Raw genomic sequence first — 17,876 nt, 5'->3', positions numbered from 1 at the left:
ATCGCTGTTCCCGGAAGAAGATATTTCGAGGCGATACTGCGGTCTTTTCCTCGGATAGTCACCTGACATGCGACGACTTTGGTCCATGACATCGGAGCAAGATCGACTCTATAAAAGGAGTTCTGTTTTCTGATTCCTAACAGTACCCCTCCATGTCTGTCTGCACGATCTCGGCGAATTATGTTACATTCTGCAAAATCGAGGTTCACATCGGTTGCTAGCCATGTTTCACACAAAACAAAAACATCGCATTGTAATTTGTTATTACTAAAAATTAGAAAATATCTAATTTATGAAGAATACTTCGACAGTTCCTATTTAGAACCGAAATCGTATTAACATTGTTGATCTTGTTAGCCATCGAAAGATACAATTGTTTCAAGAAGGAGCAATATGGAAGCCAGCTGCTTCAGAAGATGTGTCAAAAGAGGGAGAACTGATTTGACCATGTTTTTCACGTAGTACGATGCGTTGAAAAATTCAGGATAAAATCCACGATGCCAGCAAACGTGAACATTGAAGCGCTCTGGGATTGCTCTCGATGCCTAGCAGCTGAGGGAGAATTCGAAGAAGCATCAGGGATTCTAGATGTCCCCAGAAAAGGCGGAAAGTCCAGTTCTTCCTGAAGAAAGACTCTAGGAGCAGTTTTCGAGATTTTTTTTTCGAGGGTCTCTGGCTCTGCTTTCCTCGTTTCCTCGATGTCTCTTTGAAAGGAACAAAGGACACCCCTTCACCCACATCGTCAACAAGCCTATCGTCTGTCTCGCACGGTAGCTCGATAAAAAATAAAAAAAAATGTTTTAGCTGATAGAAAGCTTAGGGCTTCGAAATCCTCTCAGAATTATCAAAATTCTTCTTCTTCATTGGCATTACATTATTAACTACGATGTTTTAAATCTAAGCTATTATTTTGCATTGCAAGCATGATGAAACTTGTATGGCCAGAAAAGAGCTGGTCAGTTGGGTCGTCAATAGCTGACCCGCTTAAGCGTCGTGAGATATCGTAAATTGTGCGAATGTCCCCGGTTGCTGTGGCTCTCTCTCCTTTGTCGGCCTGAAAATCCGCTCGCTTGTTCCATCGACATGAGCGTTTGACTTCTTTCTCCAGAGTCGAGTATCTTTGACGGGCTAAGTCTTGTTTTGGTTCGCTTTGGTTACTCTCGCTGGTGGCGATGAAGGCGATCTTGATAGCGGCCCATTGGTCTTCCACGCTGCTACCTACCGGAATATCTACGACACGAGGCTCCAGTTCTTCTACCACGATGTCGTTATTATCACAGAATTCTGCCAAAAGCTTTCCGTTTCCGTTTCCGTTTCTCCAACGGAATTCACTCAGTCCCAGGATCTCAAGCTTCATGCAACGTGCCTCATTGACAAGTTGTGCCAATTTACCATGCTGGGCTTGGGTTAAAGCGTTCCATGTTTCTATTCGTGTCCGTTGTTTCACGCTGAGAGCCGTTGCCGTAAAATCAGTCCGTATTCTTTCATTGTCGGATTCTCTAGCAAATTGATGTTTAGGGAACAGTAGGTTGTTGACCAAAGGTTCGCTATCCACCGGAACGAAGCTGCTATCTTAGATATAGCTTTCGGGGAATCGAATTTCGAATTCAGCAGCAGGATGCCAGAACAGACGCTCGATCGGTGAACAGACGCTCGATCGGTCGGGTCAAACTCAACACCAGGACTGGTTTTAGAAGTTGAGCAATTCTCTGTGAAATCATAATTTTTTTTTTCGGGATTTCACGTTTGTATTTTTTGATTTCCCTTAAATTTCGCATATACATTCTTTGTGATCAAAAAACATAATCTTCATCATTGGTTTGCCATTTTGACTCTAGCCTAACTTTTGACACCAAAAACACCTTGAAGACTTTCAAAAAAAATACTTGAAAACGGCTTGTCCGATCGTTTTGGTGTCGTCGGCGTTGTTTCCGGTTATGGGGCTATTTGAAAAAAACATACACTGTGGAAAAAATTGTTCAATCATTGAACATAAAACTCAAAAACGAATTTTTCAGTATTTTTTTAAGTTTTTTGCTATGTTGTATCAGATAATATTTGTACTTTTTTGCACTATGTGTATAATATAGTAAAACGTTTTGGAAATCATTCTGATTTCTAAATAAGTTGGATTAGATTTGGAATTGGCCAGACAAACTACCCAATCTAGTGATAATGATTAATTATGTAAAGATATTCGAAGGATCAGGGCTGGTAGCAAGTCACTTTTTAGTGACTTGGTCACTATTTTGAGCCTAGTCACTAAAAAGTCACTATTTGCATCCAAAAGTCACTAAAGTCACTATTTTTCGGAAAATGGTCACCAAAGTCACTAATTTCGCACCACCGTTTGTAAAAAAAAAGTTCAAAATAAAAATCATTTGTACCTACCATTATCATCAACCAAATCAAATGTTATTATCATCAACCAAATGAAAAAATGCTCCAAGGCCGTCTTATGAAAGGCAGAGTGGGTTCGAACCATGGACTTCGGGATCGAGAGACACACAGACAGACCACACAGCGAAGCTTGGGCATACGTTTAGGCAACGCCGTATATAAAGCGCAGGATTGTTACGATTACGGATGTTACGGATTTCGCGATTTTCGCGGTTTTCGCTATTCTCGCGGATTTGATGCATATTTACTTAACGGTTAAGGGTCACGGTGTATTTGTCCGAAGAGGCTTATTTTCAAAAAAATCAGTATCTTCAAAATACCCACTACACGAAAGTATAGGTTTTCCTCTTTCACGTAGGTGCATTTTTAAAATGTTCTATCGGGAGTCATTTTTCCATACATTTTTAGAGGGGTTAAATCATTTGAGATTTCTATGGAGTTTGCACCAAAAGTAGTGAAAAAATAAAAAAATGTTCTAGATTCCCCGATAGAACATTTTAGTTCAACCACTACATGAAAGAGGAGAGCATATACTTTCGCTTGGTGGGTGTTTCAGAGATACTGATTTTTGAAAAATAACATCTTCCCATACAGACACCGTGAGGCTTCGCGCGGATTTAGTTTTGGGTGGAAATTTAATAAATAAGGAGCGTAGGGTTTTGTTTTCGATAGCAAAATGCCGTTGAGAAGGGACATTTGAAGTCTATGCTTACCCAATTTTTAGATATTTCGTAGCCATTATTGAATGCATTATACTCTTGAGCACTCGTTAAACAAGCATTATAAGGGTAAGAACTTCACTTGTTGTCATTTTTCATCGTTTCTGAATATCCATTTTTTGTCACGTCAATTTTGACATAATTCCGAGATATTTCTTAGTTTCTGATTGATTAACCCCTCTACGACGAACCACACAGCATGATATTGTCGGCGTAGCACCACATTAGGATTCGGACATCGGGACTTCCGAACCGAACTTTCTTCCGAAGTTTTATCTGTCAAACTAATTGATGCGTTGTTTAGCGCATCTTTAGGCGAATCCAGCGCACTACTTCCTAAGTTAGGTAAGCTGCCTGTATCTAGAGAAAAATCCACCTTCGTTATAAAAAAGTTCCTAACTTTGTTTCTCTTAGAGGAACTTTCACTGTAATTACTGTAAATTCCGAAAAAAAATCCGCCTTGAATTTGGGAATTAATTTTCGGAAGGTTTCCTTAGGTTTTCCACCAAACAATATCTACAGGAATTCTCAAAAAGTTTTCTACCGGAATTCATGAAAAAATCCGCTTGTATTTGAAGGAGAGTTTTTTAGGGACTCGCGGAGAAGTTTTTATAGTAATTGACGTGCAGTTTCCGCGGAAATTCCTGAAAAACAGCAGGAATGTCTACAAAATATTCTGCCTTGAATTTATAGTATGAAAGAATTTCTGGAAGTTTTTGGGCTGACATTCGCCATCGGATTTCTGTTGGAATTTCCGTTTGAACTCCTGGAGAAAGATTTCACAAGGATTGAAGTATTTTCTGCACAATTTCTGAAAAAAAATCGTAGAAATTTTCACAAGGTTTTCCACAGAAAATTAACTTCCGCTGAAATGTCTGAAAAAATTTCAGAGTTTTCAAAAGCATCAAATTCAAGATTTTGGATCACATTTTACGAAACTTAGGAAACTTAGGTTCGGTAAAATTCATGTTATATATGGGTTAATGTTTTTAATGATTTTTCCTCATAAAGATTCATAAGCTTTGTGATTCCTAATAATTCTCTGTCTAGTAATTGATTAGATCATTTTATTTCTTTTTTGACGAGAAACCGTGTTAGTTTTTCAAAGTTTTTTTTTGTCTTTATTAACGAGATTTTTGGCCCTAAGCCCGCTCTTCTCGTGTTTTTTTTTTAACGTGTCAAATCGAATGTTCACACGTCTAACCACATAAAAATTGACGAAAGCTCAATCCAAAACATCGTTCTAGTACTTTTTCATACTATCTTGCAGCTGAATCATCTATATATGGTGAAACTTTTGGGAATATATTTTGACGAGACAATATTTTTTGATCGATAGTAAAAGACAGCGCAAAATTTGTTATATTCCATTCTGCCTTTTTCATACACAAACTGCAGTTTCACGAAAAACTTCGAGCTTATGTTAAACTTTATTACCACAATGCTGTAGAACTTGCCTCAAAATCGTTGGTGAAAATTATAAGCATGGTTTAGTGTAACAACTTGTAACTCGTTACCTGCTCTCGTGTGTTACGGAATAAGGTTTACCATGGTCATATTGCTAGCCTCTGGATGTCCCAACGAATACCTTCCTCAATATCCAACTCTGTGGTATTTATGATGGTGTCGCCAAGTCGGTTGTCCCCTGCTAAGATCCATCCTCTCCCTAGTTACGATGCAGATGCACACGGCCAGCAGTAGTAATCCTCACGATTTTGTAATTTTTGTCTTCTCTTGATTTCTGATAGCATTCTAATAAGGATTTGAAAAAACATGATATCCCTAGTTTCCGATCTACTACGAGTTACACATTAACAATACGAATGCAACTCAACTCACTACCTGGTTAGTACTTCATACAAAGGTCACTATTTGGTCACTTTTTCTGCTTCTGTAAGTCACTATTTGGTCACTTTTTTCGTCATCGTTGGTCACTCAGTCACAATTTTGAACGGCATTTATCGCTACCAGCCCTGAATGATTGATCTTAGTTCAATGAAGTTTTCAATCAAATTCACTTTTAGAACTCCAATTTCAACTTTTGACTATATTTCTCAATTCATGCAAGGCCACATCAAATTGAATACAATATCTTATACTGCAAACGAATGCCAAAGGGTTGAAAAATGCACACGGCGTTTCACCTACTATTGGCCAAGGATAGTCTAGGCTTCCTTTTTATCCTAATATTGTAATTTTAAATTCATTTCCTATATTTGTCTATCAGTTGTCCATCCTGGTCCTCCTTCTAGAATCCAAAAAATATTCGAAAATGGCTAAACATTTCTTATAATCGCTGTATTCTCCATTATGGCCCAAAGTGCAAAAAAGTTCATATATCATCTGCTACAACATATCCAAAAATAAAAAATATTGAAAAAAATGTTTCTGAGAAAATTGATTTCTTAGTTTTATTTTCAATGATTGAACATTTTTTTTCACAGTGTATATTTTTTTAACAAAGCCCCAATGATTATCTAAAGCATTGCTGAAGACATCAAAATGATCGGAAAAGCCGTTTTCAAGTTTTTTTTTTAAGTGTTCAAGGTGTTTTTGCTTAGGCCCTTGTCAAAAGTTAGGCTAGAGTCAAAATGGCAAACCAATGAGGCAAATTATGTTTTTTAATCACAAAGAATTTATTTGCAAAATTTCAGAGAAAAAAAAAATAAATAAATCGACTTTCGATTTTACTCAGTTATCTAATTCATTTCATCTCAATTTAGATAATTCTCCTTTGGATCGCGGACACTGCAATGTGACCGGAATGATTTCTAGTAGTCAAAAAACTCTGGAAACACAGTATCTATCGAAATTATGAAGTTTGAGATGTCACATGAATTCAGGAAATTTTTATTTCGTATGACCTACGGATTATTGCGGATATGGCCAAATAAAACTTAAGTGGCCCAGGAACCATGAAAATATTACTATTATAAGATATATCATTGCTTTGTGAAATCATGAAGTTTGAGGTGTCACATTACATATTTTGATTGAGTTGCCCAGAAGATTTGAAAATATCATTGACAGCATTGGTTTGCAAAACCATAAACTTTGAGTTCACGAATCCGCCTAAACAGCTCTGAGAAGTCTCCTGAGGTGAAAAAGAAGCGGCTTTGGCAAAATGAACACATACAAGTTGCACTGCCCATGATTCCATAGTTGACGTATCGATACGTTGCATGTTCCAATCCTCATTTAAGTGTTTACGGGTTGAAATGTTTTAAATTTGTGATGTTATCGAGTAGTACTCATCGAGCTCTTTGACAGAAAAATTGAAAACCTGTAGGTTGTAATTTAGCGCATACGTCACTGGACTCTAGCCCATTCCATAGAGGGGATTGATCCATTAAATCTTTTTAAAAAAGACTTCCAGCCCAAGGCATACCATTTTATCTGAATTAGATCCTTAGAATGTTTATTATTGGGATGTAGAAATTCGAGAAAAATTGTCCCAGTAGTTTACATCCCAAATTCTACCGAAATAACTAACTGCAAATCTTCCCATACACATAATTGTACATTCGATTAATTATTATCAATTTCGTTTCTCACCATTGACTTCTTGCTATCATCATCACGCATGCCAACAAAGCGCCGCCGCGCTGTGCGTAGAAAAGTGATATTTAAAACCTGCGAATTGCGAAATCTTTGTGGTGCATTTCTTCTATATACCTCCGCGAATGTAATGCCGCCACCAAAATTATGCTAGCATGAAAAACGTAAACGTAACGTTCTTACCACACAAGTAACTATATAGCATAATTGGGTGATGGTCGTTATGCTGAGATAAAAAAAAATCTATAGTTGCATATCAGTTGCCTCACTTATTCCAGCCAACTTCTCAAATAAGTTTCTAATTTTAACACTCAGTCTCCATTATCGAGCCTAGACACTAATTAGGCATCAGGCCAATGTTTCGACTGTCTGTCTGGCTGCCATTCATTGATTCCACCATAGCGTATGAAACCGAGAGTGCATCTTGACATTGTTTGGTCAACAATGAACAGAAGCTTGGTAATTTTCATGCTCATCTGCCTCCAAAAACAGCAGAACCACATATGTATGTAAATAAATATATATGCAAGAAGATTGTGCCACTCGGCGAGGCTGCCAATTGTGGTCAGTGACACGATACGCGATCGAATAGATGCGAAGAATTTAATAGGTTTGTTAGGAAAGCCGGCTTCGAACGTGCGTAGATATTAATAGGTACGCCGATTTGTCGTTACATAACTTTTTTTTCTCAGATACACTTTCAATGGTGCCCTTGAGCTCTAGCAGATCGACTCCAGTTTAGTTTCTAACATATTTTGGATGTTTTTCTAAACCTGTTATTGGCCCACTTTAAATCGTTGTTGCCTTAGACTGCATTGATTTGTTAATTTTGGTCAATCAAAGTGTTGGCTTTTCTTTTTCTCCTTTCATCGACTCTATGTTGCCCGCTGGTGGTAGCATCGTATGGTTGGCAGCTGCACCACGAAGCATGGCACAAACTGGTGAAGCGTGATTGAATGATCGTGAATTGATCGTTGATCAATCAATACGGTTTATGTTGTTTCCCATTTGGGCTTATTCGGCTTTGTTTACGTTTTATTTTCAAGGTCACGATCAAGTCACAACGAAAAGCAGCACAGTGCTTTTACTTTTAATATTTTTTTTGGCTAAGTAGGATCGACTGGGGGAGTCTCTCTGTTTGTAAATCTGTCAAATTTAGAATAATCAACACGGATTATAAGCAATTAAATTGTCATATTGTCCCCAACTTCAACAAGAAGCACTCAAAACTCCATAATGTCAACAATATATTAGCAATTAAATTGTCATATTGTCCCCAATTTCAACAAGAAGCACTCAAAACTCCATAATGTCAACAATACATAATTTAATTCAGTCTTCTTACTTTTTTTTTGAGTTCCAATAACTACATGCCGTGAATAAACGAACTCAATAATGTCTCCATAATTGAAAATTATCATGACTTGCAGCTGTGTAGTGGTACTGTTTTTTACCAGAAAAACTGGTTGCGAGTAAATAATTAAGATGAATTTCACTCAGTTTCTCCATCGCACCCTGTATTATGTTGGCACCCCATCCTTTAAAATATGCGACCCAACTACTGTAGCCCCAAGGTTAGCGCAGTGCGAGTTAAACGTTATTGCATTTTAAAACCCCGCATTAACGAAGTTTGGCTGCGGTCGTGGTGGCTCTGGCACTTCATAAAGATCGGGGACCGGGTGAAAATTTATGCACATTATCGTTGACAGGGCTCCCCCGCGATGCATGACCTGTCTGCATTTTTTCTGACCCGGTCAATTGAGATGTGTTTATGCTTTATAATGCCATTTTTGGCACGTTTTTGCATCTCACGCGACCCGCAAAAAACAGGTCAACGCGTAATTTATTGGGTGCGTTCGGAACGAATTTCGGTTGCATAAGATGTGATCTTTGTCGTACACATTGCACCGTGGTCAGGGATAAGTGAAACTTCTTCCCTCCATGATTCATGCGGACTTTTTTAAGCCCACGTATTGCTGGTACCAAGTATGTCGCTCGTCATACATAGCATTGTTTTATTACCCAATAATGGATCATACACTGCTGCTTAACCTTATACCTCATCCAACTAGTGGATATGTATCCACAGTAAATACCATTGACGATAGATGCATGGTAGCAAATGAAGTCAGGTGAGCCGGTGAGCAATTACGTTTAGCGTTTTACTTGATTATGGTTTGTGTCGTTTATAAAATTGGTCAACTGTGCAGAAAACTCAAAGTCATCGCTTCAGTGTCTTGAATGTACAGTACATAAAAAACAACCTTAATCTTTAGGTTTCAAGCAATGTTTTAAGAAAACCTTGGTTTATATTCTTCATACCAAAGTTTAATTAATTAGACTACGAAAGAGGAACGACTATGTGGTGGTTAAAGTCCTATACTTTGTTTTGCAAAATTTGCAAATGCAAAATTTTTAACCATCGAGTCTCAGATGGTTAAAAATTTTAAGTAAAATCAGTAAAAACACCGTTGTAAAAAGTACAACACCTTCGGAAAAAACTCGCTTGTCGTTCACAAGAGCGACCAGACAGCGTGAGTAATCCAGGACCATGTGAGTCCCGGTAAGGTGGGTTGGGAGGGGGACATGGGGCAATATGCTTTACCTAAGCAAAGACTGTGAAAAAAGTGGTGATATTTCGTTGATCTTAGATTATATGGCAGCTTTTAGGGAACAACACACCACACGTGTTGGCGAATCAGCATTCTACTGGTATAGAAGTTTGAACCGTGCGTGGTGACGCGTAGTACATTGTGCCCTAGTCCCACTAAGGTGCTTTGCCTCGCCGAAATGTTAGATGTTTCATCAAAATGTGGAATTTTTCTATTTTTCCTCCCTTCCTATCTATTATTTTAACACTTCGTCCACCTAACCTACATTATTTTAGATCTAGTTTTGTTTCGGCCATCTTAAAGCCGGTTAATACGAGGAAAAATCCAAAAGCCGTTTTGTCTCGGAGGGAGAGGGGGTCGTTTTGGGGCCTCTTCCCCTATAAAAGCTTTTAAACACCCAATGCTTTCTGTACCTTGTTATATCTTATTTTTTCTTTTGGGATTCTAGAGTCTAGAGTCCATCGTAACTCAGTGGAAAGATGGTGGTTACAAGTACACTGGGTCGCGTTTTGCGTGGTTTGATTTTAGATATTTATGGACTTTGAATTTATTAAAACATTGAGCTGACCCAAGAAAAAAACACAAAAAATCGAAGATAAATCAGGAGGTAGCGACCCCAGTGTTGAAATGGGCTGGGTTGCAATTATCACATTTTGATACGTAGCGCTTAGAGATCGGAGAGGTTGCCCGAAGTGCCGGATCCCTACAACATTTGCAGATAAATCATTTAAAAAGTGTGACATAGAGAGGAGGGGAGTTTAAAATACCAAATTTTAGGGTTACGTAATTAATTGATCTTCCCTGATCATATTTTTTTGTGATTCAGTGTGCAATCTAAGTTGATCAAAAACTGCGATGAAAAACTATAAGCACTGTCACAATAATTACAAAAACTATTAAACATTGAAGATTTAAATATTGGCTACCAATTTTCTTCTTATTGGCATTACATCCCACACTGGGACAGAGCCGCCTCGCAGCTTAGTGTTCATTAAGCACTTCCACAGTTATTAACTGCGAGGTTTCTTAGCCAGGTTACCATTTTTGCATTCGTATATCATGAGGCTAACACGATGATACTTTTATGCCCAGGGAAGTCGAGACAATTTCCAATCCGAAAATTGCCTAGACCGGCACCGGGAATCGAACCCAGCCACCCTCAGCATGGTCTTGCTTTGTAACCGCGCGTCTTACCGCACGGCTAAGGAGGGCCCATTGGCTACCAATAATATTGTTCAAAGCATGTGCCATACATCTCTACAATCAACTCATCTATTGGGTTCATGACACACAATTTTCCATGAAATATAGAACACTACAAGCCCCCAAATCACTTACCAATCAATGGTGCAAAGCGCCAGCTGTTTCCAATCAGTGGTAGCTCCTTTGGGCCCGGCACCTCTGAGTACGGTTTGGCATGACCACGAAAATCCGCCACCGGTGGCGGATCGATAGTGGCGGCGGCAGCTTCGTTTGGTAGCACATTGATCGCAGATGAAAATGCCGATCTCTTTAGTAAAGAGTTTGCTATTCTTTGTCCTACCATGTTGCTGGGGTCTCAATCGTGCCGCCTGTCGAGAGGTTGGATAAATAGAGATGAAAAAAAATCAATTAGAAAGCGGACAATGCAGTTTTATTTGGATTTGTGTTTGTCTACGTTAATTCACTGAATGAAGATGCTACCGCCCGGTACGCTAAACTATCGATGAGATTCTGAAACTGGATTTCTATGACCGGATGTGATAGGAGGCTCACGTAAGAAATTTTTTTGGCGAGGCAGATTATGGCCAGTTAATTTATTCATATGGAACAGGTTTCAAGCTGCCAAAAAATGATCTCTCTCTAGGTAAATACCAATGTTTGCCTTTTTCTAGCTTTTATACTTTCTGATGTATCGAGATTCCAAGAAAAGATTATTTAATACGATCCTTACAATATGAAATTAAGTCACGTGTTGGGAGAGTGTCGGAACACGCTTCACAATTTTCTACTTCCAAACCACACATGGTGTCATTTTCAAATGGACAAATTGATATGAAATTTGCGAAAAAGAATCCACGTGTCTTGGATGGACTCGAACCCTCAACCTCCTACTCTCTAGGTATATAGATATATATCTAGAGAGTAGAAGGTTGAGGGTTCGAGTCCCTCCAAGACACGTGGATTCTTTTTCGCAAATTTCATATCAATTTGTCCATTTCGAAACATATGCTGTGCATATGCACAGCCAAGATATTCAACAAAAAAAATGGTTTTCGTACGACCGAGTTGCCGAATAATATGCAATTAATTGTCATTTTCAAGTTAGAATGCAAAATTGTACTCAACAAATATTGATTATAATTCGAAAAAAAAATTGAATTATTATGACATTTTTACAACTCATTCAAATCATAACTAACGTTTCTACGTATCATAATGCCGTATATTTCTGTTGCTGCATAAAATTGTATTGATAAATGACAGAATAAACCATGCTCAAAAAAGATGAAATTTCAAAAGCTATAAGAAAATTTTATTTGGGTCTTCTTTACCATCATCGAATAATATTAAAAGAGTGAAAATTTATTGCTTGATAACCTTCCCTTAGTCCTACAAAAGGTTTTAAAATGCCATCATCCGAGCTACCGAGTTTTGGATTTTTGCAATTGCAAGGTTTTTGGTAAATTTGCGGCGGCTGGTTATAATTGGAGAAAACAAAATAGGTTAAATAAACACCATCAATATCAATCAAGTCACTACAACAATATTTCAAGGTTTCAACTATGTCCACAGAATTATAATTCAACAAGAGTTATGAATAATATTTGTTTTGAAAAACCTCTATATATAAAAATGAGTTTGCATTTCCTTTGAGACCGATTTGTGCAGTTTTCTCACTAATCAATTCGTCTTGCGGTCTGCTGTGTTTATATATACTAAGAGTTGGTTAATTCGACGGGAAAAAGTTGGAAAATTATTAAAATACAACGTTTTCATGATTTCTAAAGAAAGCCATCAAGCTAGAACTGAAATCGATCTAGAGTGCGACGCTGCAAAAAACAAAAGGATTAACAGTTTGGCCGAAAGTAAAAAAAACACAACCCGAGCAAGATCGGGCAGGTTTGTCTAGTTTAACATAAATAAACGCAATTGGAGAACCAAAATTATATGAGCATTGAAGTGTCTCCTCTAGGGTAAATGTTCCGATAGTCGTGGGTGTTTCTATAGTTGCGGTAGTACGGATTGCAGGGAATCAACAAATTAAACGCAGTAGGCCACATTATCATCCAATTAGTTGACCTATCATAACACGTTAGAGACAAAAACAACATTGGAATTCCATTTAAACTGGTAAAGTATATTTAAAATACTTTTTTTTTCTCTCCCTTGCGCCAATAGTTTCGATAGTGTTCCTATAGTTGCGAATCCCATATAAAACCTATGGGATTCGCAACTATAGGAAGACGAATAACAAAATACCGCAACTATTGGAACACTGCACCAATAATTGGAGGATTGATTTCAGGCAACAAAAAAGGATTTTGGTACAATTATGGCACGCTCTGGATAAAATTGAAATAATGAGCTTTCGGATGCACTCTCAAGGTAAGGGAAATAAAATATAGATTAGAAGTTATCGAAAAACTAGTGTTGGAACGTGCTTAATTCCTCCACTATTGGGTATTTTACTCTACTACTTTATGGAATATTAATCTGCTAATGGAACATACACACGGTCAAGCAGTTTGACCAACATTGACTCCACTTCTCGTTCATTCAAACATCCATCAAGTTTTACCAACAACGCCACGAACAATCAATTTATTCGACCAACAATATCAGACACGAACGACCGAAGCGTCAACTTGAGCACCAACCATCAAAAAATATATGGGGGTTTGTGCAACTTCACTCCAAATGCTCAAACTGGTTTGGCAAACCTTGACTCCGCCCCCGACAATTCAAACCAAAATCAAACCGTTTTATTTTTTTCCAACCGAGCCGCCAACTGTCAAATGGTTGTTCGAACAACTTCACACACGTTCAAACAAAGCAGCAACCAAAGCGTTTTCTTGCGGGCGGAGTCAATGTTCGTAAAACTGCTTGACTGGTGTGTACGCTGCATAAGGGGCCCATTTTGTAATAAATTCCCGTAAAATAAGTAAGTTTTTGAAGCACATTTTGCATACAAAAACATGTATTTTGGCCATAACTTATGAGCCCATAATCTGATCTGGCTAATTTTCGACATAAAACAATTAAAAATGATGTGTGATAAACTACATAAAATAGACATAAATAAAGTTAAAATAATAATAAATGATTCCCCGTCAACTGTATTTTGATGCGTTTGCCAGAACTTTGGTCGGCGGCTGTGTTTTCAGCGAAATCCATTTAAACCGCTAGCGCTAGTATTACGTTCGTTTTTTTAGATTTTTTTTTGCATTTTTTCGTGATATTTTCTGAAGTTTCCGAGTCTATACGGAACACATTTCGGAACTTTCATGAGAAATTATTTAGAATTCTTACGAGAAACTATTTCATAATTCTACAGTAGATGTTCGGGATAACCACTGAAGTTTCTGTTGAGTATTCTTCAAAATTGATGGGAAACTGGCTCTGGAGTTTTCATGTGAAATTCTCAGGGATCTCCGCGGAAAATTCTCAAGAGTTTCCGCGGGAGTTTATTCTTCTGAATTTCTGAAGAAAATTTTCAAATGTTTACGGAAAACCGTGCGGTATTTCAACGGAAAATTTTCCGGCAATAAATTCCGTCAATACTTATTTGGATTTCTACGGAAATTTCATTGTATTATGCGTAAGATTTTCTTCGAAAATTCTGTGGGAAATAAATGAAACAAAAATGAGAAGAGTCGTTTGACTGAAAATCATTCTGAAGAAAACTATTGACCGTTCAAGCGAATAGTCATCTAGTCGAATTGAATTTGGCCAAAATTAACGTTTGGGCGAATCAGTTCTATCTACATCGAACACGGATTGGCCATTCGGCCAAAGCGACATACGGCCGAACTGGTAATTTGGCCGAAAATGCTGTTTGCCCTAACAGATCGTTTAGCCAAATAGATCATCGCGCCGAAAATGCCGTTTGACCGAAATAGTCATTTGACAGAAAGGGACATTTGTCAGCTAAAATTGTCAGAAATTGTCTCGACTTCCCTGGGCATAAAGTATCATCGTGTTGGCCTCATGATATACGAATGCAGAAATGGTAACTTGGCTTAGAAACCTCGCAGTTAATAACTGTGGTTAATAGTTAATAGCTGCGAGGCGGCAATGTCCCAGTGGGGGATGTAATGCCAACGAAGAAGAAGAAGAATGTAACGAATTGCATATACACCGCTGATTATGGTGTATGTCTGACCAGAAAAAGCAACCTCAGCGAACTCTATCGGATTGCAGCAAGACTATTGAAGCTTTCGTGAATTTAAATTTTGTGAGTGTCTCCACTCAGGATCTCATTTATTTGAATTCTTGCTACACCGAAAACATGATAAACTACAGATAATTCACGAATCCGTAGTACGTTGATTAAATACGCAAATATCATGTCGAATGCGTCGAAAGGAAACACGAACGGTTTTGTAACAAAAGATTATTGCGTTCGAGTTAACATAGATAGCCAGTCCTATTTAGTCACAGCGCTTTCATTTACATTTTTTCATTTATTTAGTTAACATCTAAACAGATAACACTGAATCAACAATTTGACGCCACAATGCACGGTTCGAGGCCGTATCTCTCCATCCTCGGATACGCCCCACGCTCGCCAAGTCGTTCTGCACCTGGTCTGCCCATCTCGCTCGCAGCGCTCCACGCCGTCTCGTACCTGCCGGATCGGAAGCGAACACCATCTTTGCAGGGTTGCTGTCCGGCATTCTTGCAACATGTCCTGCCCATCGTACCCTTCCGGCTTTAGCTACCTTCTGGATACTGGGTTCGCCGTAGAGTTGGGCGAGCTCATGGTTCATTCTTCGCCGCCACACACCGTCTTCTTGCACACCGCCAAAGATGGTCCTAAGCACCCGTCTCTCGAATACTCCGAGTGCTTGCAAGTCCTCCTCGAGCATTGTCCATATTTCATGTCCGTAGAGGACAACCGGTCTTATAAGCGTCTTGTACATGACACATTTGGTGCGGTGGCGAATCATTTTCGACCGCAGTTTCTTCTGGAGCCCGTAGTAGGCCCGACTTCCACAGATGATGCGCCTTCGTATTTCACGACTAACGTTGTTGTCAGCCGTTAGCAAGGATCCGAGGTAGACGAATTCCTCGACCACCTCGAAGGTATCCCCGTCTATCGTAACACTGCTTCCCAGGCGGGCCCTGTCGCGCTCGGTTCCGCCCACAAGCATGTACTTTGTCTTTGACGCATTCACCACCAGTTCAACTTTTGTTGCTTCACGTTTCAGGCGGGTGTACAGTTCTGCCACCTTTGCAAATGTTCGGCCGACAATGTCCATGTCATCCGCGAAGCAAATAAATTGACTGGATCTGTTGAAAATCGTACCCCGGCTGTTACACCCGGCTCTCCGCATGACACCTTCTAGCACAATGTTGAACAACAGGCACGAAATTCCATCACCTTGTCTTAGTCCCCGGCGCGATTCGAACGAACTGGAGTGTTCGCCCGAAATCTTCACACAGTTTTGCACACCATCCACCGTTGCTTTGATCAGTCTGGTAAGCTTCCCAGGGAAGCTGTTCTCGTCCATAATTTTCCATAGCTCTACGCGGTCTATACTGTCGTATGCCGCCTTGAAATCAACGAACAGATGGTGCGTTGGGACCTGGTATTCACGGCATTTTTGATGGATTTGCCGTACAGTAAAGATCTGGTCCGTTGTCGAGCGGCCGTCAACGAAGCCGGCTTGATAACTTCCCACGAACTCATTCTTTAATGGTGACAGACGACGGAAGATGATCTGGGATATCACTTTGTAGGCGGCATTAAGGATGGTGATCGCTCGAAAATTCTCACACTCCAGTTTGTCGCCTTTCTTGTAGATGGGGCATATAACCCCTTCCTTCCACTCCTCCGGTAGCTGTTCGGTTTCCCAGATTCTGACTATCAGTTTGTGCAGGCAAGTGGCCAGCTTTTCCGGGCCCATCTTGATGAGCTCAGCTCCGATACCATCCTTACCAGCTGCTTTATTGGTCTTTAGCTGTTGAATGGCATTTTTAACTTCCCTCAAGGTGGGGGCTGGTTGGCTTCCATCGTCCGCTGAACTGACGTAGTCATCTCCTCTGCTGCCTTGACTTTCACTGCCTGTACTCTCAGCGCCATTCAGATGTTCCTCGTAGTGCTGCTTCCACCTTTCGATTACCACACGTTCGTCCGTCAAGATGCTCCCATCCTTATCCCGGCACATTTCGGCTCGCGGCACGAAGCCTTTGCGGGATGCGTTGAGCTTCTGATAGAACTTGCGTGTATCTTGAGAACGGCACAGCTGTTCCATCTCCTCGCACTCCGCTTCTTCCAGGCGGCGTTTCTTCTCCTGAAAAAGGCGGGTCTGCTGTCTCCGCTTCCGTCTATAACGTTCCACGTTCTGCCGGGTACCTTGCTGCAGCGCGACCGCCCGCGCTGCGTCCTACTCCTCCAGAATCTGTCTGCACTCTTCGTCGAACCAATCGTTCCGTCGACTTCGACCCATATATCCGACGTTGTTCTCCGCTGCGTCGTTAATGGCTGCTTTGACTGTATTCCAGCAGTCCTCAAGAGGGGCCCCATCGAGCTCACCCTCTTCCGGCAACGCTGCCTCGTATGCAGTGGCGACATCAGGTTGCTTCAGTCGCTCTAGGTCGTACCGCGGCGGTCGTCGGTACCGAACATTGTTGATGACGGATAGTTTTGGGCGCAGTTTAACCATCACCAGATAGTGGTCAGAGTCGATGTTAGCGCCACGATATGTCCTGACGTCGATAATGTCGGAGAAGTGCCGTCCATCAATCAGAACGTGGTCGATTTGTGATTCTGTCTGCAGTGGTGATCTCCAGGTGTACCGATACGGGAGGCTGTGTTGGAAGTAGGTGCTACGAATGGCCATATTCTTGGAGGTGGCGAAATCAATTAGTCGTAGGCCGTTTTCGTTCGTCAGCCGGTGAGCGCTGAACTTTCCAATAGTCGGTCTAAACTCCTCCTCTTGGCCAACCTGAGCGTTCAAATCTCCTATGATGATTTTGACGTCGTGGCTTGGGCAGCTGTCGTACTCACGTTCCAGCTGCGCGTAGAATGCGTCCTTATCATCATCAGTGCTTCCGGAGTGTGGGCTATGGACGTTGATTATGCTGAAGTTGAAGAACCGGCCTTTGATCCTCAACCTGCACATTCTTTCATTGATCGGCCACCACCCGATCACGCGCCTTTGCATATCGCCCATCACTATGAAAGCTGTTCCCAGGTCATGTGTGTTGCCGCAGCTCTGGTAGATGGTATGATTACCTCTAAACGTTCGCACCATTGATCCCTTCCAACAAACCTCCTGCAGCGCTACGATGCCGAATCCACGGTCCTTGAGCACATCGGCGAGTATGCGTGTGCTCCCGATGAAGTTGAGAGATTTTCAGTTCCACGAACCGAGTTTCC

At 40.3% G+C, this 17,876-nt stretch overlaps 2 protein-coding genes across 18 annotated transcripts in view; one reads left to right on the top strand and one right to left on the bottom strand.

Moving 5' to 3' along the window:
- Window positions 1–17,876, top strand: part of LOC134211602 (G protein alpha o subunit) — a 249,645-nt gene that overhangs the window by 121,685 nt on the left and 110,084 nt on the right. The window lies entirely within an intron of this gene.
- The window catches only part of LOC134211599 (probable cytochrome P450 49a1), an 83,798-nt gene that overhangs the window by 37,285 nt on the left and 28,637 nt on the right, over window positions 1–17,876 (bottom strand). Inside the window, exon 3 of the mRNA XM_062688614.1 lies at window positions 10,628–10,860. Within this exon, the coding sequence (XP_062544598.1) occupies window positions 10,628–10,835 (208 nt within the window). The 5' untranslated portion in view covers window positions 10,836–10,860. The remainder of the gene's footprint in view (window positions 1–10,627; window positions 10,861–17,876) is intronic.

The sequence above is a fragment of the Armigeres subalbatus genome, chromosome 2 (assembly GCF_024139115.2).
Source record: "Armigeres subalbatus isolate Guangzhou_Male chromosome 2, GZ_Asu_2, whole genome shotgun sequence".
Lineage (NCBI taxonomy): Eukaryota > Metazoa > Arthropoda > Insecta > Diptera > Culicidae > Armigeres > Armigeres subalbatus.
The sequence above is the reverse complement of the archived record's forward strand: the minus strand, read 5'-3'. Positions and strand labels throughout refer to the sequence as shown.